We start from the raw sequence: 22,046 nt of genomic DNA, 5'->3' as shown, positions 1-22,046 counted from the left end.
ATCAATTATGCATAGTGTTTCATCAGTTCATAAAATTTGCTTTTCTTCCTTCCCCCTTTCATTACCTTTTAAATTAATAATATTTTGTAGAGCTGAGCTATTTATGAAGAGTAAATATCCACTGGGCACTGTCATTGTCACCCCCCTCACCACCTGCAGTGGGTCCCAGCTGCAGCAACAGAGTCTGACTGAGAGGTTTTTGTACGGCTCTGTATCACTGTGTGTACACTCCACCACTGTGGTAACTCTGACAGTAATAATCTCCTGCATCTTCAGCCTGGACTCCACTGATGGTCAGAGTGAAATCTATGCCGTTCCCACCACCACTGCCAGTGAATCGAGAGGGCACTCCGGTGAACCTGGTTGAGGTCCGGTAGATCAGGAGTTTGGGAGGTTCTCCAGCTCTCTGAAGGTACCAGGCAAGATAGTACTGGGCTCCACTGTACTGTGCAACTGCAGAACTGGCTTTACAGGTGATGGAAACAGACTGACCAGGCAGCACAGACTGAGCTGCAGACTGAGTCAACACAACCTGCCCCCAAGACTCTGTAGGGAAAGAGCATCAGCATGAGTGACACACCTGTACAACACCAGCACAGTATGTACGTGCTCCTTTGCGTCAGTCCTCAAACGGTGACGTGTAGAACAGCCTAAAGATGACTGTTGAAATTATTTTGATGAAGACAAATTCCCCCTCACCTCTAGCGTAGCAGACAAAAGCCCAGATGAGAATGGCGATCGGAGTCATTGTTACTGATGTTCTGAATGAGAAACCGTTAAGCTCACGGGACTATAAAGAGTCCAAGAGCGCTGAAGCGTGTGCTGCCCATGCAAAGTATGTCCTCCATGCAAATGTCCTTCCTGCTTAAAGTAGGCAGGTGTAGCTGAGCAGTGCAGAGAGCTCGGGCCTGGAGTAGAACGTGGGGTAAAGAATTAAACTAGCAGAGTAAATCCTAGAATAGATCCAGATCCAATGGATTGACTCTGCTAAGTTGTGTGTAGGCAAGGCTAGGTCAGGCTGTTCATCATGTACATAAAAATCTTCTCACCTTCTTGATTTCATTCTACTTCTTGGACCATCCAACCTTTAGTTTGTTGGTATCTGGCTCAGGAAGGGGTGACACCTTGCTTGATGCAGATTTGAGTTTATGCAGCATTTTCTTTTATGTGCTCTTCTGTAGTTGAACTGAAGGGCCATTTCCCTTCATCATTCGTTTGACAAACAGTCTTTGATACTTTTGTGTTTGCTGATTTTTTTACTGTGGAAAGATGTTAAGAAATACAAACTTTCCCTTTGTGTAATTTTTTAAATAATAATGAACCTCCTGGACACTTGGAGCATTCAGAATTTTTGCACAGTTCTGTAGCTAGTCTAGTGAAAAAAGCTGCAGCATTAACTTCCTCTCTTTAAAACTACACTGACTTCTTAATTTACTAAGTTATTATACTTTTTTGAAGATGTGAGCATTGTTGTCTTTTTAGTTTTGTATTTTCTAAAATTTCAGGTTTCCCTTTCCAGAGAGAACGTGACCTATTTTTCCCAACCCGACAATGGACACCAGTGTAACGTACCTAAATAAAATAGGAGTGGAGCCACCTTAATTCAGCTCATTTCCCAAGGTGAAGAACATCACACATTTATAGGCTGAGTTGGTCAACAGTGGGGATTGAGTAGAAATCCTTTAAAATCAGTTTTAATGATTGAATTAATGAGTATCTATCAGAGGGAAATTCTCCTTGGTTGTAGGAGCATACAATATACAACATACATGCATACATATGACATATGTTCACACATAGATACAGTGATGAAACATCACCGACAATATGAGGAACTATACTGCAGAAGTTTATACGATGCCTCGGTAAACAGTTGGAACTAAATTGGAGTTTGTGTAGACAATGTACGCTTATTTTCAGTTATTCTAAATTAATTTCAGTATTACTGTAGCTTGAAGTTAATAAAAATCTAAAAATAAGAGTCTCTCAAAGTGTTTGTACTGAAGCAGGACACAAAAGTATGTGGATCCAAGTTCAGCTCATTCACAGGCACTAGGGAAAGTGAAGAAACAAAGGTCTGTAAAAAGGACGACCGAACCGCAATGCAGGGAACACTGGGCAGGTGAAACTTGTCTCACAAGCAGCTATTCAGAAGTGCGTAAGGCTACATTCCAGGTTCTCCTCCTAAATAAAAGAAATAAATAAATAGCCAAACTAAAGACTTTCCTTGCTACAGAACTGCTGTTGGACATTGTGGAAGGGGAACTGGCTTCTTCTAGGAATGGAACCTGGATTGTAACAGTAGTTTTATCTATTATAGCTACGTATATCGAGTATTTTAGCAGACTTAACTGTTAAATCAAGGCACATCTGTATTATTACACTTTTCCTGACTATGTAGAAAATGAAGAGAGATGAAAGTAGCCAGAACCTGACAAATGTCATACATCTTCTTTGCAGAAATTTTCACAACTGTGTTTTTATGTAGTTTCAAGTTAAAGGAAAATTAGAAAAAGTCATGTGTAGATCATGCCAAATCCACACAGAGCAAAGAGGTTCATACCCACATTGAAGCCCACAGCCTAGGGGCTTCGAGGCACCAGTGTTTCCCACTGTACCACCATGCCACCCATGACCCCCATTCACACCCAGATTATGCTGCTATTACAGAAACTGTGCCTCTGGGCTGTAAACAGGTGAACTGGAGCTGTCACTACACTAAAATCTGGGAGCTGTCATTTTGTTCATATGCAAACTGAAGTGTTAAAGTGATAATTTGTGCAAAGAAGACAATGGTAAACATGAGGTAATAAAGACACAACTTCCGGTGTTTCTTGGCATTCATTCTTTCCATAAATCCTCTATATCTCCGGATATACTGCACTGGAAGAACAAGTGAGACCAACTGTCTGACATCCAAAGTTGGACCAAAAGAGAATCATGCAAAAGGACACTGATCTTGCCCACATGGGTAAATCGGTGATTGAACAATTAAAATAAAACAAAAAAATCTGAATTTTGGATTGGAAAAGTCAAAGTCCACACCTTGAGATGTGATGGGACCTTAAGAGAGCCTTGCCTGAACAAACAAAGCAGTTGTTTCAGCGGAAGTGTTTCAGAATTCCTCTGATGTGATGTAAGAAACTGATATGCGCATCCAGAAGATGATGGCTTCCAGGTATTGCTGCTAAAGTGGATGCGACAAGCTACTGGACCATAGGGTGCACCTGCTTTTTTGAGCTCCTCAGTGAACTGTGTCATGAGGCCCATCTGCAGTGGGTCCCAGCTGCACAGCGCAATCTGACTGAAAGGTTTTTGTACGGCTCTATATCACTGTGTGTACACATTTTTACTACTGATGTAGTGGTAACTCTGACAGTAATAATCTCCTGCATCTTCAGCCTGGACCCCACTGATGGTCAGAGTGAAATCTATGCCGTTCCCACCACCACTACCAGTGAATCGAGAGGGCACTCCGGTGAACCTGTCTGAGGTTAGGTAGATGAGGAGTTTGGGAGGTTCTCCAGCTCTCTGCTGGTACCAGGCAAGATAGTACTGGGCTCCACTGTACTGGTAAACTGCAGAACTGGCTTTACAGGTGATGGAGACAGACTGACCAGGCAGCACAGACTGAGCTGCAGACTGAGTCAACACAACCTGCCCCCAAGACTCTGTAGGGAAAGAGCATCAGCATGAGTGACACACCTGTACAACACCAGCACAGTATGTACGTGCTCCTTTGCGTCAGTCCTCAAACGGTGACGTGTAGAACAGCCTAAAGATGACTGTTGAAATTATTTTGATGAAGACAAATTCCCCCTCACCTCTAGCATAGCAGACAAAAGCCCAGACGAGAACGGCGATCGGAGTCATTGTTACTGATGTTCTGAATGAGAAACCGTTAAGCTCACGGGACTATATAGAGTCCAAGAGCGCTGAAGCGTGTGCTGCCCATGCAAAGTGTGTCCTCCATGCAAATGTCCTTCCTGCTTAAAGTAGGCAGGTGTAGCTGAGCAGTGCAGAGAGCTCGGGCCTGGAGTTGAACGTGGGGTAAAGAATTAAAGTAGCAGGGTAAATCCTGAAATAGGCCTGGGTCAGCATTGCCGAGTGTCGTCAGGGTCGTCATTATCGTCAGTGCTGAGAGCCAAAGGTGTGCATGAAATATGTATAAATACACCTGAAACTTGATTGACTGATGACTATGTGTCTACAGTTTACAGAAATGCAAAAACCAACCACGATTATTAAAATATTGCACAACTTTTTGTCTTGTTCCCCAAGTTTCACAAAGTACTCACGCACTGTATCTGTCCATGTATTCATTTAGCCCACACATTTCTCCAGACTTACAATGTTAAGCTACGTATAATTATTTACCCATTTATACAGCTGGGTAGCTTTTACTGGAGGAATTCAAGGTAAGTACCTTACTCAAGGGTACTACAGCTGGAGGTGAAATTCAAACATACAAAGTTTGAGCCAAAGGCAGCAGCTCTAACCACTACACTGCCAGCAGGCCCAATGTATGTAATATATGAATCATGTACAGTGATTATGAGACAGCTTTGGGAAGGCTGACATTATTAATTTCCTCCGTTTCCTCCCACAATTCAAAGACATGCTGTTCAGGTTCCCCTGTAGTGTGTGAGGGACACAGAGAGAGAGAGTGTTCCACTCATGCATGTATGTATGAGTGACCCATTGTAAGTAGTGTATCTAGCAGTGTAAGTCACCGCGGTGAATAAGGTGTGTGGGCTGGTAACACTACATAGAGTTCATTGGAAGTCAGCACATGAATAAATCATGGGATGTATGTATGTTACGTCCACAGTGGGTGTCCATTTTGTTTGTCTCTGGTCCCACACGCATCTCACTTATTTTCATTCACACGCGTGTGCGGACGGTTTCTTTTACTTACATTAATCTTCTCTAAGGAGAAAATTGAAGTTAAACTTTCTTCAACCTTCATCAAAACTGGAAACCGGTTACAACGCGGACTCACTTATAAGGCGGCATGAACGTTTGGACCCCGCCGTCCGCCCTTATATCGGGTCTGCAGTGTGCTTTGGTATTGTAACGACCCGCCTTACCGTGCGTTAGAGCAGGAAATCTCTGTATTGTGAACAGTTGTAATGTAGAAAATGTAATTGAAGTGTTCAACCACTGGAGGGACTTACGGGGAATATAATGGGGTGACTGTGAAAAAAAAGAAAAAAATGGGGCGGCTGCAAGAATAAAAGCCAAGGAAAGATGGTTTGAGGTGCAGGTCCTTGAGGAAAAGAGGTCCTCAGACTGAGAACACTCTAGGTTTCCTCTCAAAATGCACATTGTTTTTCTGCGTGCTGGTGTTCTAATAAATGTTTGTCATGAATGCTGCCCGGGTGTCCTTCTTCACCCCATCCGAACCCGGAGTGCTGTGCGATGCAGTGTTTTTGCTTCTTTCCTTGTACTATTTGTATCTTGCCTGTGCATTTGTTGTTGTCTATTCATTTTCTTTCTGCACACAATGTAGAAGTAGTATAGTTATGATTGTGGCAGAAGACTTTGTTCTTGATTTTCACCCTTTTTTTGTTTCCAGGTTGGAGTTAGACGGTGGCTTGTTCACAAAGGTTCAGTTCGTTAGGGTTTTCTTTGCTTTTTCATTTCCTTTTGCCTTCTGTCTGCTTTTTTAAGGTTTGCTTGTCGGTTCTTTCTGCTTGTACACTTAGATTAACTGCCCTTTTACCAAAACATTAAACACACACTCCTATTTGTGCACCTACTTGTCAGTTCTGTAGTCAGCTGTCTTTGTTTCTTTATTCTCATGTACTTGTATTTCGTGACTTATGTTAGTGTTTAAGCGCTCTGTAAAAATCGATTGAATTGAACTGAATTGATAACTTGGTACAGACACGTTTGGTACACCCCCAGACAACCTTGGAGTCGTAACGATGTGTTATTACACTCTTAGTTACTGTGATGTAATGTTGGTTTACGAACAAATGGAGTTCTGAACAAACTTCTCATCTCAACGGTCTTCCTGCCATACCCAGCACCACGCCCCAGGCACCTGATCCAGTTCGACAAGACCAGGTATGAAGGGAGCCGGTCCTCCAGCGTTTCTCTGCGGAATCTCATTTGAGACCACCGACCCCTTGCGCCTGCCCTCACCGCGTTCTATGTCCAGCTCCCTTTCGCCCTCGCAACCTCTTCCTCGTCTCCCGTCTTTTGACTCCTCGCCTCGTCGTCTGACTACGTCTTCAAAGTCTCGCTCACACTCTGACTGCCGATCCCTTGACCCTTAGTCTGTCCCCGACTACGAGTTCCAGCCTTGCCCTTCAGCTTCAGATAAACTCATCTGTACTTGGGTCCAATCTCCTTAAATGTCCTCTCTTCAGTCTGACAGTTCCTAAGGTGTTGTGTTGCAAACATTTGAGTTACAGATTTTCAAAAGTAGGAACATTTCCTGATTTGTTTATTTTTGATTGCACTTTTTTTCACAATGGCATGGTGGCGCAGCGGGTAGCGCTGTTGCCTCACAGTGTCTGGGCTCTTCAGGTGTAGGTTTCAATCCAGCTCAGTCTGTGGGGACTTTACATGGTCTCCATGTGTTTGTGTGGGTTTCTTCTAGGTGATCCCTGCTGGTACCAGAACATTCCTTTATCACCACCAGAATAAACATAGACAGGAGTGCTGGATTTACAACTCAGAGTGACTGTGTCTCCTGGGAGAGCAAATTTCACTGCAAGGCTCTGAGCCACAGTCACCTGTCCTCTGGGGGAGAAAAATAAATGTACATTAATAATATGTGAAAGAAAATATTTAAGGAGCTCGTAAATATCGATTTTTAATGATTAGATGAAGAAAGACATTTAAGATGACAGGATGAAGCACTGAAGGGGAGACAAGGAAACAAGTTTAGCTTGTGGAAAAGGCAGCCGGTGTGCGGTTACACACTGTGTCCACCAGGCGGCGTCCGTGAGGCTGGCGGCGCCCCTTTTCAGTTGTGCGCCGATGGCCTCTTGTGGAGGGGCAGGTTTTTGTACTGCGGCTCCCTCGAAATAAACCACCGTGGTGGACTTTCGGTGGCGGCACCAAGCTGGAAATTGGAAGTAAGTACAAACCCTAATTCATCGTTTTGTTTGCAAGCGCTACTGAAGCGGGGCTGCATTTACAACACATACACCTCACCTGACCTGAATCTGTAGTACAGATTGAAAAACATGATTAATGACCACAACAGCATCATCATCATCATCATGCCATGCACAATTTTTTATCAGCGGGATGTCATTACAACTCGTCGTCACAGCTCAGATTCTGTCGTTTATTAATTTTGATTACAATTTTTTCCATGAATGAAAAATGCGTTGTAAAGCGTTGAAGAGGCGCGTGCAGTTAAAGTGAAGGATTAAAAACGCTGTAATTACGTTCACGATGAGACCCGAGAGCCGCAGCGCGTAAATTTAAATTATGACAAGAGCTGTTGGACAATAATGTATGTCAAATTACATGATTGTAATAGTGGCAGTGTATAACAGTGTAAAAAAAACAGTAGTCCAGCGCAGTGTAAAACAGTGTAAAACAATGTAAAAAGAGTGCGGCGCGGCGTGACGGTCTCAGGGAGGTTTTTGCCGAGCCGCTCTACGGCTTTCAGTCACTGTGGATCACTTTCGGCGGCGGAACGAAACTCTCCGTTGGAAGTAAGTACCTTCCACCTTTCTGCCTTCTTGTTTTTCACCTCTTACATTCAAACAAGTATTTTTTGTCCGTCTGCTTGATTAAATTTTCTTTAAGCATCCTTTCTTAAAATACGCACTACTAGTATTTTATTTCGGGCTATAATTAATAATCATTGTTATAATGCCATGTAATTAATTCCAATCACATCGACTTTTCATCCGGTTCCTACGTTTGAACGGTGGTTGAAGTCGTTAAAATGTACAGTAATAATAATTATAATATGTATTACTGCTATATTGTATTTGTAAATGTATTTCACTGCTGTCGCTTTATTAACTGTGCCAGTGCGCGCCGAGCGCGTCCCCGAGTGCGCGGCTCCTCCGACGAACCCTAATTTAGGGCCTAAACTCAATTATTAATCCGTTTTTGTTCACGCAAATAATATCCTTCACTGCAGCTGTTCGTCTTCAGATTGTACACAATCGTCGCTCATAATTCTTATCTAACTTCCTTTATGATGCTGTTAAATTAATAGTATTATTATAGTAATCTTTAAAGTAACGTTTGCCGTTTTAGTTGCGCTGAATGAAAAGGTAAGTCAATATAATAATATCGTGTTCATGCGGTCTTTGTAATGCAACGTTTTAACTGTGGTCATTTCTTATTTATCATAACAATGAATGCGCGCAATAATTATTTGTATTAACAGCTATTATTACTTTAAAAATGTACATATTTGACTGATTTCAGTTGTTTTAAACTCTTAACAGAATTAAAGGAATTACTCTATACAATTTGAGTTATTACATTCTTTTGAAATTTAGTTTGCTCAAGCTAAAGTTAAAATAAGAAATAATTAATGGAATTGTTATTTTACACGCCGACCTTTAATTGGACAAGAGGTTTCTAATGATGGATGGATTTTTATTTTACTTCTGGAATGTTTTATATGTCTCCATATTTGCTTTCTCTTTTGATAAGTACTGCTTCAGTTAAAAAAAAAAACGTAGTAATGAAAGAGGCAGGAGAAATTCTCAGGTTCTCTTGTCTTTTTTATGCATTGAAACATGTCACATACTGATGAGAGGTGTTCTTACTGAGTTACTGTGTGATGGACACCTGCCAGTCTGATGTGTGTCTCCGCTGTGTCTCCCAGAGGACACTGCCCCCACCCTCAGCGTCCTGCCTCCCTCCAGCGAGCAGCTGAAACAGGGTAAGGCCACGCTGCTGTGTCTCGCCAACAAGGGCTTCCCGTCAGACTGGACGCTGCGCTGGAAACTGGACGGTAACAGCAAGAACCCCGATGACAGCAGGAACCAGGGGCTCCCGGGTAAAGATGGTCTGTACAGCTGGAGCAGTAGCCTGACTCTGTCTGCCGACGAGTGGACCAGAGTCGGGGTGGTCACCTGCGAGGCCACCAAGGGCTCCCTGTCTCCGGTCATGTACAATCTGAAGAGAGCAGACTGCTCTAACTAACCCTCAGCCCCCATACACACCAGCGTTGCGCTGTGTTACGCTTTCCGTAAACTCTTCTGTCTTAGTTCGTTCCATTCTGTCCTTCCCCCGCTGCTGATTCCCTAGTGTGAAAATTGATTCGCAACCTGTGAGAAAACTTCCTAAAGCTACTGTTTGTATTTGTTACCCTGTGCACTCGATCGGCTTATTTCCAACAGAAAATTTTGAGTTTCCTGTGTTTTGATTGTATTACTCAGTGCTTTCCAAGTGCTCTTTGTACAATTTCTTTTGAACAATAAAGATTTCTGTCAGTCATTATTATTGCATGTATGGTTTTTGTTGCACAAAACAGAAAACTTTGTTTTATGGTGGCGGTCTGAATTGTGCCATATTCCTCCATTGTCTGTGCAAGATAGATTTGGAAATGAAATTTATAATTTAATTAAAGAAAAAGGTTTTTGTGTGAAGATGTACTTCTGCGGCACTTATGAAAAATTCTACAAAGGCATGCATTAAAATAAATTTGTCATTAGTTTCTATCCCTGTTGTAAATATTTCTATGATATTGCTTTTCATCAAATTCAAATTCAATAAAAATATGAGCATTTTGCATTAAAAGATATTGAAAATAAATGGGGGTGCGGTGGCACAGCAGGTTTGTCGGGTCCTGCTCTCTGGTGGGTCTGGGGTTCGAGTCCTGCTTGGGGTGCCTCGCAACAGATTGGCGTCCCGTCCCCCTCCAGCTTCGTGCCCTGTGTTGCCGGGTTGGCCTCCGGTTTGCCGCGACCCCACTCTGGACTAGCGGTTTCAACCAGTGTGTGTGTGTGTGTGTGTGTGTGGGATATTGAAAATATTCTGAAAAATCACCCAAATAATTCTTTAATAAAAGTTTTGCAATTCTGGTCATGACAACTGACTCATTTCCACACCACAGGACAGAACACAGATGTTATTGAGAGAATTGACAGAACACATTTACTGATTTATCTATATTATTATTATTATTATTATTATTATTTTATTTTTTATAGCGCGCTCTTCTCACGCAGTGACACAGAGCGCTTTAACACAGGCATACAGCAAGAAAAATTGATACAAACAAAGAAGACTGTCAACTAATGGAAGAACTTATTATAGAGCTACAAGTATACCTACTGGCCACCGGGGAAAGGAACAAACTCTCCCAACTGAAGGTTGAGGGAGGAAAAAAACCTCTGGGAGTCCACGGGCCAATGGTTGCCCACCCCTCCTGGGCATTCTAGAAAGTAACAATTTGTAAGCCAGTGTTTAACAAGTAATTATAATGTTGGTGAATGGCATCTTGGATCCCCGACTCGGCATGGAATGTCTCGATCATCACGACAGATGGACATCATCCTCTGTCAGCACGGGATTCGTCTGTTACCGCTGGCCGGCCTCCTCAGGTCTTATGTAGCGAGGTAGCGATCAACGAGAAGATAGGACAGAGTTAGTAATTTGTTACTTAAGTAAATTTAAAATGCAATTTTGTAAAGGTGATAAAATAGACAACTAAGGCAGGTTGAATTACATTACGAGGAGGAATGCCTGAGTGAACATATAAGTCTTAAGTCGGGATTTGAAAACGGAAACAGACGGGGCATTTCTGACAGTAACTGGTAGACTATTCCACAGTTTAGGTGCTCTATAACTAAAGGCGCGACCTCCTAGTGAGGTCTTATTGATCACAGGTACTTTAAGGTAACCTGCATCTAATGAACGGAGATATCGTCCTGGGATATAAAGATGAATGATCTCACAAAGATAAGCTGGAGCAATGCCATGCATTGCCTTATAGGTCAAAAGTAGGATTTTATAATCAACTCTATAAGAGACCGAGAGCCAATGCAAGGATTTAAGTACCGGTGTTATATGGTCGTACTTCCTAGTTCTAGTAACAATTCTCGCAGCAGCATTTTGTACCAACTGTAGCCTGGATACAGTCTGGTACGGACAACCTGACAATAAAGCAATATAGCACTTCATGGCTCTAGGACCCAAAGAGGTGCTCTATGTTCAGAGCTCCTCTGTAAATGGGTGGTGTTCTGATCACACTGTTTTCCCCTGGGACAGGTGAACATCTGGCTGTGGTGAGGTTCTATTCTGAGAATGTGTGGCTGCAACTGATACCCTGGCTATGCAAATATGAGTCCATCACATGATCCCACTTTAACACCAGAAATATCTTGCAGTAACTGCAGCCGTGACTCAGGTCTATAAAAAAAAGTGCTGGAGTGGTGGTGGTGTTGGTGGTGGTGGGTCACACTGAAAAAGACATCTGTGTACAGAAGATAATAGTAAAGGTGAGATGGTGATAGTAAATGTGATTCTGATGATCCTTACTATGGCATTTAAGCAAAAACGGAGGGAAAAGCTTACAGCTGTGAGAAATTCCCTCACTAAGAGAAATGTAAGATGGAACTCCTGGGTGGGGAGAGCGAGATAATACCTACACACACTGTAATCCTGCCGCCCTTCGTTATGCTAATAAGGGACAGTGGTCGTGCTGGTGTCAGTCCTCGGTGAGAGTTAGAAGAAACCCAAAAGGGTTTCTTCAGTGCTGAAACCATGATGGATCATCCTTTTTAGGGTCCCTTCCTCAGTTTCACAACGTAGCCTTTCTTGTTTGCCTTTTGTAGACACCCGTTCGCTGTGGTTGTGCCAAAATGCCAGGGCAGCTAGTAGGGTAGATGTTGATGTTGCTGCCTTTGGGGTCAAAGGTTGAGATTTGAATCCCACCTCTGGCTCTACCATTGAGCAAGGTATGTACCCTCCAGTAAAGAAGTACCCAAGTCTGTACATGAGTAATAGCTGCTTTGGAGAAAAGTGTCAGCCAAATGAATAAACGCAAAAGACAGGGACTCTTAGTTTGTGAATCCCGAAGCTTCATCGCCCCTGTTCTGGTGTCCCCTGTTTTTTTCTTTGGCCTTTGCTCAGTGACTGAGGGCAGTTGGGAGCGATTTGGATGTGGGCCTATCAGATGAGGTTGACGCTGTGGGGCTGTGATTCTATGGCGATGTACTGCTGATGGCTGTTGATACTGAAGGAATCATGAACCTCAGTGCTGCAGGTTTTCCTGCTCTGTGATGCTAAAATGGATTGAAATGTGTGTTTCATGGCAAAACAACGTATTGGACAGAAAACTAGTATTAATTCGATAGTGAATACTGCAAAATATGAGTAATGTGATGTTAAACAATGGAAAAGCAGAACAGATCAGGTATAGGTGTAGGTCACATGTAAGAAATGCTGGCATAAAATCTCGTTATAAATAATGTAACTATTTAAATGGGCAACACAGGTTGGTACCTTGCTCTAGGGTACTACAGTATATGACAAGGGACATTTGAAGCAGTTCTAACTACTATGCTACCTGTTGCTCCTGTGAAAAGTGATATTCAGTGGTATTTGATTTATCCCATAAACATATGCAAAGTGTGGCATTTTGCTGTTGATCACCAATACTTAGGAAAACCACCGGTCCCACGTTCTGACCACTGTTGGATGTGTTTTACTGCCAAATAACAGCTGCATGTGGAAACGCAAGTCATGTTTGCTCTTCAATAAACTGATTTTTTTAAAATAAAATATTGAAGAAAAAAACCATAAGAATGCATAAATGAACTTAAACAATCGTGTCCGTGAAAATTTGTGGCCTGAACAAGACAGCCCACTATTTCCTAGAGCTAAATTTAAAACATATTTAAATCGGTCTTTGTTATACTTGTCAATCTCTGTGTCACTGTCACCCCCCTCACCACCTGCAGTGGGTCCCAGCTGCAGCAACATGGTCTGACTGAGAGGTTTTTGTATGGCTCTGTATCACTGTGTGTACACATATTTACTACTGATCTCGTGGAAACCCTGACAGTAATAATCTCCTGCATCTTCAGCCTGGACTCCACTGATGGTCAGAGTGAAATCACTGCCAGACCCACTGCCACTGAAACGGTCAGGAACCCCTGATTCACGTTCTGTGGCATATTTGATGCGAAGTTGAGGAGCTTCGCCAGGTCTCTGCTGGTACCAGAACATTGCTTCCATTGCTTCATCATCATCAAAATCAGCATACACAGGAGTGCTGGATTTACAGCTCAGAGTGACGGTGTCTCCTGGTTGAGCAGATTTCACTGCAGGGCTCTGAGTCACAGTCACCTGAGCTCTGGACTCTGGAAGGGAAAACAAAGGTTACGTGAAGCAACAACGATACGTAAGTGTCAGATTAAAAATGCACAGTTTGTCTTATGTTATCGACACACAATAAAGGAATGAACTTGATCTAAATTTTAATCTTATTAAAAGATATTTCCAGCTCACCATGAATGTAAGAGGTCAGGAGCCAGAAGAGAATTGTGATCACGGTCATTTCCGAGTGCTGCGCTGCCACGCTGGATGGAACTCAGTCATGAAGTATTTTGCACTCACAGGACTATAAAGAGTGTCAGAGCACTGAAGTGTGTACTGTCAATGCAAATTAGGCAAATCATTATAGCAGGGGCAGAACTGTTGCTTTTACCCAAATTGTGCTTACGTAAATAAGTATTATTATGCAAAGTGTGTAGATGGGCACACTGGTTGCTGTTATACAAATTGTGTGATGCCAGGAAGCAAAATCAATTCTTGTGCTGGAAAAAAGCCATACACGTTGGTGTTTGTAAGATAATAAGGATGTATCTGTTTGTTTTGTATTTCAACTCATGTGTATCACCATGGCAATACTGCATTTGCTGAATTATGGAAATTGTTTTCAGGGGTATTTTCCAAAATTGTGCTTCGGTAAATATATACGTGTAAGAAAAATAAATAAATAAATATGGGTGTGCATTTTACCAGACATTAGGAACTCTATTGAGAACTGAGATATTATGTTTTCCACTGTTTCTTTAATAAATAATTCATTTATAATTTTTGGGGTCTCCCAGATTTGTTTTTCTTCTGTTTCTTTTCGGTAATAAAGTCCACACCTCATCGTTCTTCCTCTTTCAAGTGTTGATCTGAGACATAATAAGGCCTCACTGGTGTGTCTGGAGGGGGGCGCGGTGGCACAGCAGGTTTGGCTGGGTCCCACTCTCTGGCAGGCCCGGGGTTTGAGTTCTGCTTGGGGTGCCTTGCAATGGACTGGCGTCCCATCCTGGGTGTGTCCCCTCCCCCTCCGGCCTTGCACCCTGTGTTACTGGGTTAGGCTCCGGTTTACGGTGACCCCCGCTCGGGACTAGTGGTTTCAGACAGCGTGTGGTGTGTCTGGTCAGCAAAGGGTTCCCATCATGTTGGAAGCTTTGCTGGAAAGTTCATGATAACAGCAGGAGCTCTGAGGCCTGTCACTGATACCATGTTCACACAGAGTTGAGTTCCACCTCATGACCCCACTTCCACATCCAAAAATTCCTTTGTGTGGCATAAAAAAAACCTCACACAACTCATCCGCAACGTAAGATTACCAATACTTCCTTTATATATTGAACCATGTTGTATGTTGGGGTGTTGAGTGTTGCATCCTGGAGAAAAGGATGCTTCTACAGACAGTCACTGGATCAGTTTATGCCTTTTTCACTGATGCTTTCAGAGAAATCAAAGATTCCCTCATTAATAGAGAGATGAAACAATGACAAACAAAATCACTAGGAGTAAGCAGGAAGGAACGTGACAGACAAACAGGCTGGGGACAGGAGGTAAGGTAATGGACCCAAGTGCGGGTCGGCTTTATTTCGGGTGGGGAACGCTGGGACAGACGAAATCAGTGGTCAGGGACAGGCGAAAGTCGTTCGAGGCGCAGACGTCGGTACACAGACGAAGCCAATCTCAGTAGTCGGATGAACACGCAAGGGTCAGAAGCCAGGAGATCAGAACTAGCAGGGACTAAGGCAAGGAGTGAACGTTGATACTGCAACTCCACGAAGGGAGGTGTTTGCCAGAATCCGCACCTCTGTACGGTTACGGAGCTCCCTTTATACCTGACCGGGTTAACAAGCGGCAGCTGCGGTCGCTCGGCTTGATCCCGGGACCGTGACAGGAAGCTTCCGCACATTGTAAACCTGCTTCATTTACTGCAGTTACAGATGTAATGAGCAGCAGCAGTGATGGTGGCACGAGCCCTTGGTAAGAGTTAGAGGAAAGCCTGCTGCGAGTTCACCTGAGACCACAGAGGAAAACCTTTAGTTACAATTTCTTCCTCTGGATAACGTACTTTTGGAATGACGCATTACTAAAACCGTTTGTGGTATTTTTTAAAACTTTTTAGTGTGTATTTTTCTTTTTAGATTTTTCAAACATTTTCCAGTTGCTGTGGAAAACTGGTTTACCCACATACAGTGGAGCACTGCTGACCGGGGCCACAGCACGTCAGCATCCCTTCTGTCTGCACTGGCCACTAAAAGATTACCACCACTGCCCAGCTCACCACTTTGTATCTGTGGGCTCCATTGGACTTTTAGGGGCTGGAAACGGCGAGTAGGTAGTTTCAGCCTAAGGGATTATGGCTCCTGCAGACTTCCAAAAAGCTTACATCGGATCAGCTCATGCATGAGAATGTACCGCAGATGGGGCGCTTCTGCTGCAGCAGTCCTGAAACAGCCGATGTTCTCTCCAATAGGAAGATATCCCCAGTTTATACATTTTGGAATATGTGGCTGTAGCAGCGCAGAAGGGAGGAAGGAGGTTGAACGAGTCACACACACCCGCACAAAATGTTCCCTTAATTCGCTGCCTTTATACACTGTTCCCCTTCTGTAGGAACAGGACAAATGGCTGAGAGACAGGGAGAGAGAGAGAGAGAGAGAGAAGAGACATGGTCAAGATTCTGTTGCTGACCCTGCTTCTTGGACTCCGAGAACCCTGCCAGCCCTGTCCCTTTCCCCCCGTACCAATAGCCATGTTTTGTACAGTAACAAAAATAAATTACCCATCTCACCCTTAGCCAAGTGTCTGCCATCCCTCATGCACCCAAATGGACCTGATGTGTCACGTAAATATAATTATAAATCTGACAAAAGTAGAATAGACAGATCTTTTAATTTAACCAACTATCATAGTTCTCACAAAAGTTTTAGGTCAGGCTATCTAAAAAGTTGAAATATTTTGTTAATTTGAAATGCATGTGGTTTTGTTACCTATGTGTTAGTAGTCAGAAATATAAACTCTGGAAAAGTTTTTTTTTTTTTTTTTTAAATTTGACATTTGACAATTTTCTAGGTCTGAGAAGGAAACACAGGCAAATAAATAAGGTATTTTTAAAAAAAACTGAAAGAAAAATGTCTGTTTTTGAAGTACTGCCATATGAGCTATATGGTCATGCATGAGAAAAAATTCGAAGTTTGCTGTTCCAAATAATGGTACCATATAAATGATATTATGAGCTTTGGTAGAAAAATAGTAAGTGTAAATATGAGATGTGAAAAAGAATTCACTATTGTTAACACACATACTCGTAAATTATCCACATACCTGTAGAAACCCTGTGGACTATGCCTTCAGTCCCTTAGTCTATTACGCGCCTTAGAGATGTGAGAGGTTTTTGTTCGAGCCTCTACTGCCGTGTGTATGAGCTGTAACCCTCCTGACAGTAGTACATCCCCGCATCTTCAATTTGAACTCCACCGATTTTCAGTGTGTACTGTGTCCCAGATCCACTCCCAGTGAAACGGTCAGGAACTCCAGGCTGGCGAGTATTTGATGAGTGGATGAGGAGTTTGGGAACTTCTCCAGGTTTCTGCAGGTACCAGGCTAAATAGCTGCTTATACTACTGCTGGCTGTGCAGCTGATGGAAACGGTCTGTCCTAACTGGACAGAGAGCGTCTCTGGTGTCTGAGTCATTAGAATCTCACCGGCAGCCCCTAGAACACAAAACATTCACGTCAACACATTTCACCAATCAGAAAAAGAACTGAACAAATCACTTTTCAGCTAATCCCAAACTTTCCACCTATGCTAAACATGTAATTGCACATTTATACAAATCCACACTTATACAAGTCCTCTCACATTGAGTGAAGTACGCAACAGAACAGATGAAGATGGTGATCAAAGTCATTGTGGTGATATCTGACACTATAAAAGTGATCAAAACTCTCAGTCAACAAGTGTTAAACCAGCAGGGTTATAAACAGCCCTAGAGCACTGAAGCATGAGTGCCAATGCAAAGAATATTTGTCATGCAAACGAAGATGATTGGTTGATTGGTTGAGAAAAAAACCAACAAAAAACAGATTAAGGTTGGTACTTTCTTGCCTAATAAATATATGAAAAGGAACTTAGGGCTGATGGAAAAGTAGATAATGCAGTAGACGCAATGATAGAAGCATGTATTCTAATTGAAGCTTAATTGATGACAAGGCTTGTTTTGGTTATTAGAATAAATTAGTATGTAACATTACACCATTAGAAGTGGGCAAATCATTTTAAGAGACTCCTCAAACACTGCAAATTTCCTTACACAAAGCAGGGATCTGGGCAAAAAACAAATAGATAATACACTTCCCATGTTTCCTTTGTGGGAATAAAGTGAAGTTTCCCTCTGTTGCTCTAAGGAGCTGTGGGACTGAATCACTGGTCACCTCCATGCTCCTGGAAATCATTACAAAGGCTGCACTTAGATTCAGCTCAGACTTATTGCAGTTTCACAGGTTAACAGTATCCCTCATAATAACTCTTGCAAAAGATTGAAGACCACTGCTATTGGAAAGCAGCATCTATCTTGGCCTGACGATCACGGACTATAATTTTCAGTGACAGTATTTCCAGGGAATTTCCTGTGTAAAAATATCCATCGGTCCACCCATTCATTATCAGTCGGTGGGTCCTGGGAGTCTGGAGATAATCCCAGTCAGAATCACAGGAGCAACACGAGTGACCATCAGAAAACCCAGTTTGGGGCTCAGCATTTAATCAGTCAGCAACCTGATCTTTTAATGGGAGAAACTTGGCAACTGGCAGGTTGTGGATTCCCATTCGGTATTACCACGGTACCTGCCTGGCTGAGTTTGTGCTGCTCTTGTGTTCATGCCTCGTGTTGCAAGTGCCGATTCCCTGTGTGTTCCTGTGTTTCATACCTTAAGGGATTCCCTCTTCTCCCAGTCTCCTTGTCTCTGTGTTCGCCAAGTTCTCCAGCTGTCATGTTTCTTTGTTCTCAATATATCTTAATATTTTAAAAGTGTTTTAAGGTGAGGGGGTGCGGTGGCGCAGTGGGTTGGACCACGGTCCTGCTCTCGGGTGGGTCTGGGGTTCAAGTCCCGCTTGGGGTGCTTTGCGACGGACTGGTGTCCCGTCCTGGGTGTGTCCCCTCCCCCTCCGGCCTTACGCCCTGTGTTGCCGGGTAGGCTCCGGTTCCCTGTGACCCTGTATGGGACAAGCGGTTCTGAAAATGTGTGTGTGTTTTAAGGTGGCAAAGCGAGCACCGCTGCTGCCTTACGGCATCTGTGCTTTTTTGGACCTACGTGTGAAAGCAGTTCAGTCTGTGTGGAGTTTGCATGATCTCCCTGTGTGGGTTTCCTCCGGGTGCTCTGGTTTCTTCCCGCAGTCCAAGGACATGCAGTTCAAGTGGATTGGAGATGCAAATTGCCTGTAATGGGTGTGTGTGTGTGTGTGTGTGTGTGTGTGTGTAGCTACCCTGTGATAGACTGGCGTGAAGGGTGTGCCCCTCTCATTCTGGGATGGGCTCCAAACCACTGCAACCCTGACTAGGACAAGTGGTGAATGAAAATGGACCTTGAGCCGTTGTTCTGTGCAAGCAGACATATTTGCAATTTTTCAGTAGCACACTGAAAAAAATGGAAAGTAGCTCTACTGAAAATACTAAAACAATACATTTACAATCAACTTAATACATGTATGTTTGAGATGAGAACATAATTATATTGCATAAAGTCCAAGTGAAATTCAACACAGTCATCAAAAAGTGATATAATCACGCTGCAATAAAATGTTCCCATCTGTTTAGGTTTCTAACAGACTGTGTTCACTCAACGTGATTTTTACTGCTTGTTCAGTTGACTTTATTAAAATTAATTAATGCAACACAATTCTTTTGCATTCTGTCTCAACTTAATTTCATTGTGTACAATCCATCTACATTTACTTAATCCAGTTGTGTTGGGACTATGTGAATAATATTTGTTGGGTCAGTGTATTGCTGAAACTGAACTGAAAAAGGGAAGCTCTATTAAAAATATATATTTCTTTATATAGTATATTGTATTATATATAATATTAATATTGAATGAAGACCACTGCTCTTCATAGAACTTTTTAATTGGCCTGTATGCGCTACCAAACAAGCAAGTGGTTTATACATTTTATCACACGAATATGTAGGTAATGATATGGGTAAACAGCTCGTTTATAAATGCGCCGCACGTTTCCACATAATAATCTCTGTCAGTAATGAACACAAGACCTAGTGTCATGTTTGACACAAGCAGGCTAGAGACAGGTAGGTAGTGGACCCCATCGTGGCTTGGTTTTAATCTTTCAGCGAGGTTCATAGGACTGGACATAAATGACGTCACGATGCGGGCAATCCGAAGGTCAGCGGTCAGGGAGAACGGGCGAGAGTCAGAAACCGGGAACACGGGAACACGGGAAGGCAAAGGCGGCGATACCGCAAAATCACGGCGGTGTTTGCGAGAATTCGCGTCATGGTGTGGACTCAGAGCTCCTTATATGCCAGGGGTTCAATTAACCACAGGTGCTTCGCTCGTTCCCGGGGGCGTGACACCTAGACTGAGAGCTTCCACTAAGTACAGTTACAGTTACACCCACCCTGTCCATAGCTAGATTACTTCACTTGCTTCACTGTTAATGCTGACACAAGTTAATGTAACTGCGATGCAAATTATTAGTAATAGTTAAACTTATTTATTGTTGTTCATGTTATTCATGACTAATTGCTACTCTCTTTTCTTTGAGGGTGTGATTGTGCTTCAGGACCTCAAGAAGAATGTGGCTTTTGCAACTGCAATGTTGTTTGGCCTCATTTATACTCTCAACCTGAAGTTCCCTACAAAGTTGTGCTACACTTCTGAGGTTTCGAGTTGTATAGAAGAGTCTGAGAGGACAAAGTTATTTTATTAAGTAAAATTATTAGTGCTGTTATGTTCTGTTTGTTTATTGAGACATGCAATTTAATGTTTATGCAGAAATGTGAGGTGTTACTTATGTTGCTCATGGTCTTGTTGACAAAATGTTTCTTATGATGTTTGTGGCCTTCATGATGGAACAGTTAATATGTCAAGCTGTAAAATGGTTGTGTATGTATACATCAGCACATTTTTAACATATTTTCAGATACAAGTTGCATTTAAGCCACACTGTTGCCAACTGACCTGTTAAGGAGATGTAATTCTAACTAAATTTTGATAAGCATGATCCTGTGCTGATGTGGGGCCCTGTGTTGCCGGGTTAGGCTCCGGTTTGCTGCAACCCCATTTGGGATGAGCGGTTGCAGACTTTGTGTGTGTGTGTCTGTCTCTCCCTGTATGTTGCTGTAATTCAGTGCTGTTCATTAAGCTAATAAAAATAATGATTGAACGAGAGCTTGTAATTTGAACATCTCAGTGAGTGTGATGATCCTCAGTGCACCACTGTTGACATAATGTCAGTGTATTTTTTTGTTGAGTAAGGGCTTTGGACAAGGGGGTGTGGTGGCGTAGTGGGTTGAACCGGGTTGCCCCGCATCCTGTTTTCTGGTGGGTCTGGGGTTCGAGTCCCGCTTGCGGTGGAGTGGCGTCCCCTCCAGCCTTATGCCCTATGTTGCCAGGTTAGGCTCTGGCTCCCCGCGACCCTCTATGAGACAAGTGGTTCAGACTGTGTGTGTGTGTGTAATTGCTTTGGCAAAACAATGTTTAATCAGAGTAGTAACTTTTCTTTAGATTCTTGAATTAGTGAAATGTAATTCTTTACTAAAAGCAGTACAGACTTAGTCACACACATTTAAATTCTCCATAAAAGTGCTTCACCTATTTCTTAATGGTGAACTAAAAATATCTTAGCGATATTAGACATCCTCAGTGCTTTGTGTCACTGTCACCCCCCTCACCACCTGCAGTGGGTCCCAGCTGCAGCAACACTGTCTGACTGAAGGGTTTTTGTGCTGCTCTGTATCACTGTGTGTACACTCCACCACTGTGGTAACTCTGACAGTAATAATCTCCTGCATCTTCAGCCTGGACTCCACTGATGGTCAGAGTGAAATCACTGCCAGACCCACTGCCACTGAAACGGTCAGGAACCCCTGATTCACGTTTTGTGGCATATTTGATGCGAAGTTCAGGAGCTTCACCAGGTCTCTGCTGGTACCAGAACACTGCTTTATCACCATTAGACCAAACATACACAGGAGTGCTGGATTTACAGCTCAGAGTGACGGTGTCTCCTGGTTGAGCAGATTTCACTGCAGGGCTCTGAGTCACAGTCACCTGAGCTCTGGACTCTGGAGGGGAAAACAAAGGTTACGTGAAGCAACAACGATACGTAAGTGTCAGATTAAAAATGCACAGTTTGTCTTATGTTATCGACACACAATAAAGGAATGAACTTGATCTAAATTTTAATCTTATTAAAAGATATTTCCAGCTCACCATGAATGTAAGAGGTCAGGAGCCAGAAGAGAATTGTGATCACGGTCATTTCCGAGTGCTGCGCTGCCACGCTGGATGGAACTCAGTCATGAAGTATTTTGCACTCACAGGACTATAAAGAGTGTCAGAGCACTGAAGTGTGTACTGTCAATGCAAATTAGGCAAATCATTATAGCAGGGCACATTAGGTACTTTTATTTTAGTTATGTGTTGGCAAAAGCAAAAGTAATATTTTGGGACCACATATTCCGAAGCATGTATGTTTATATCAGAAGTAGATTGTCTGCATTCTTGCTTTTGTTTATGCTTTTCGTTTTTAGCTTTTAGCTCTAGAATGTGTC

The 22,046-nt window shown here is 42.8% G+C and overlaps 5 gene segments (V, D, J or C); 1 reads left to right on the top strand and 4 right to left on the bottom strand.

The window, feature by feature from the left end:
- Window positions 1-214: 214 nt before the first annotated feature.
- Window positions 215-751, bottom strand: LOC108929664 (immunoglobulin kappa variable 4-1-like). The segment is given in 2 exon segments: window positions 215-546; window positions 700-751. Coding segments are annotated over 2 exon segments (381 nt in total).
- Window positions 752-3,330: 2,579 nt separating this feature from the next.
- Window positions 3,331-3,875, bottom strand: LOC108929662 (immunoglobulin kappa variable 4-1-like). The segment is given in 2 exon segments: window positions 3,331-3,671; window positions 3,825-3,875. Coding segments are annotated over 2 exon segments (390 nt in total).
- Window positions 3,876-7,416: 3,541 nt separating this feature from the next.
- Window positions 7,417-9,599, top strand: LOC108929661 (Ig kappa-b4 chain C region-like). The segment is given in 3 exon segments: window positions 7,417-7,439; window positions 7,603-7,682; window positions 8,819-9,599. Coding segments are annotated over 3 exon segments (423 nt in total).
- Window positions 9,600-16,608: 7,009 nt separating this feature from the next.
- On the bottom strand, window positions 16,609-17,187 carry LOC108929721 (immunoglobulin kappa variable 4-1-like). The segment is given in 2 exon segments: window positions 16,609-16,965; window positions 17,114-17,187. Coding segments are annotated over 2 exon segments (357 nt in total).
- Window positions 17,188-21,228: 4,041 nt separating this feature from the next.
- LOC108929659 (immunoglobulin kappa variable 4-1-like) lies at window positions 21,229-21,820 on the bottom strand. The segment is given in 2 exon segments: window positions 21,229-21,557; window positions 21,706-21,820. Coding segments are annotated over 2 exon segments (378 nt in total).
- Window positions 21,821-22,046: the final 226 nt, after the last annotated feature.

Source organism: Scleropages formosus, chromosome 13 (genome assembly GCF_900964775.1).
Source record: "Scleropages formosus chromosome 13, fSclFor1.1, whole genome shotgun sequence".
NCBI lineage: Eukaryota > Metazoa > Chordata > Actinopteri > Osteoglossiformes > Osteoglossidae > Scleropages > Scleropages formosus.
Note: the sequence above shows the minus strand (reverse complement) of the source record. Positions and strands in the feature narration are given on the sequence as shown.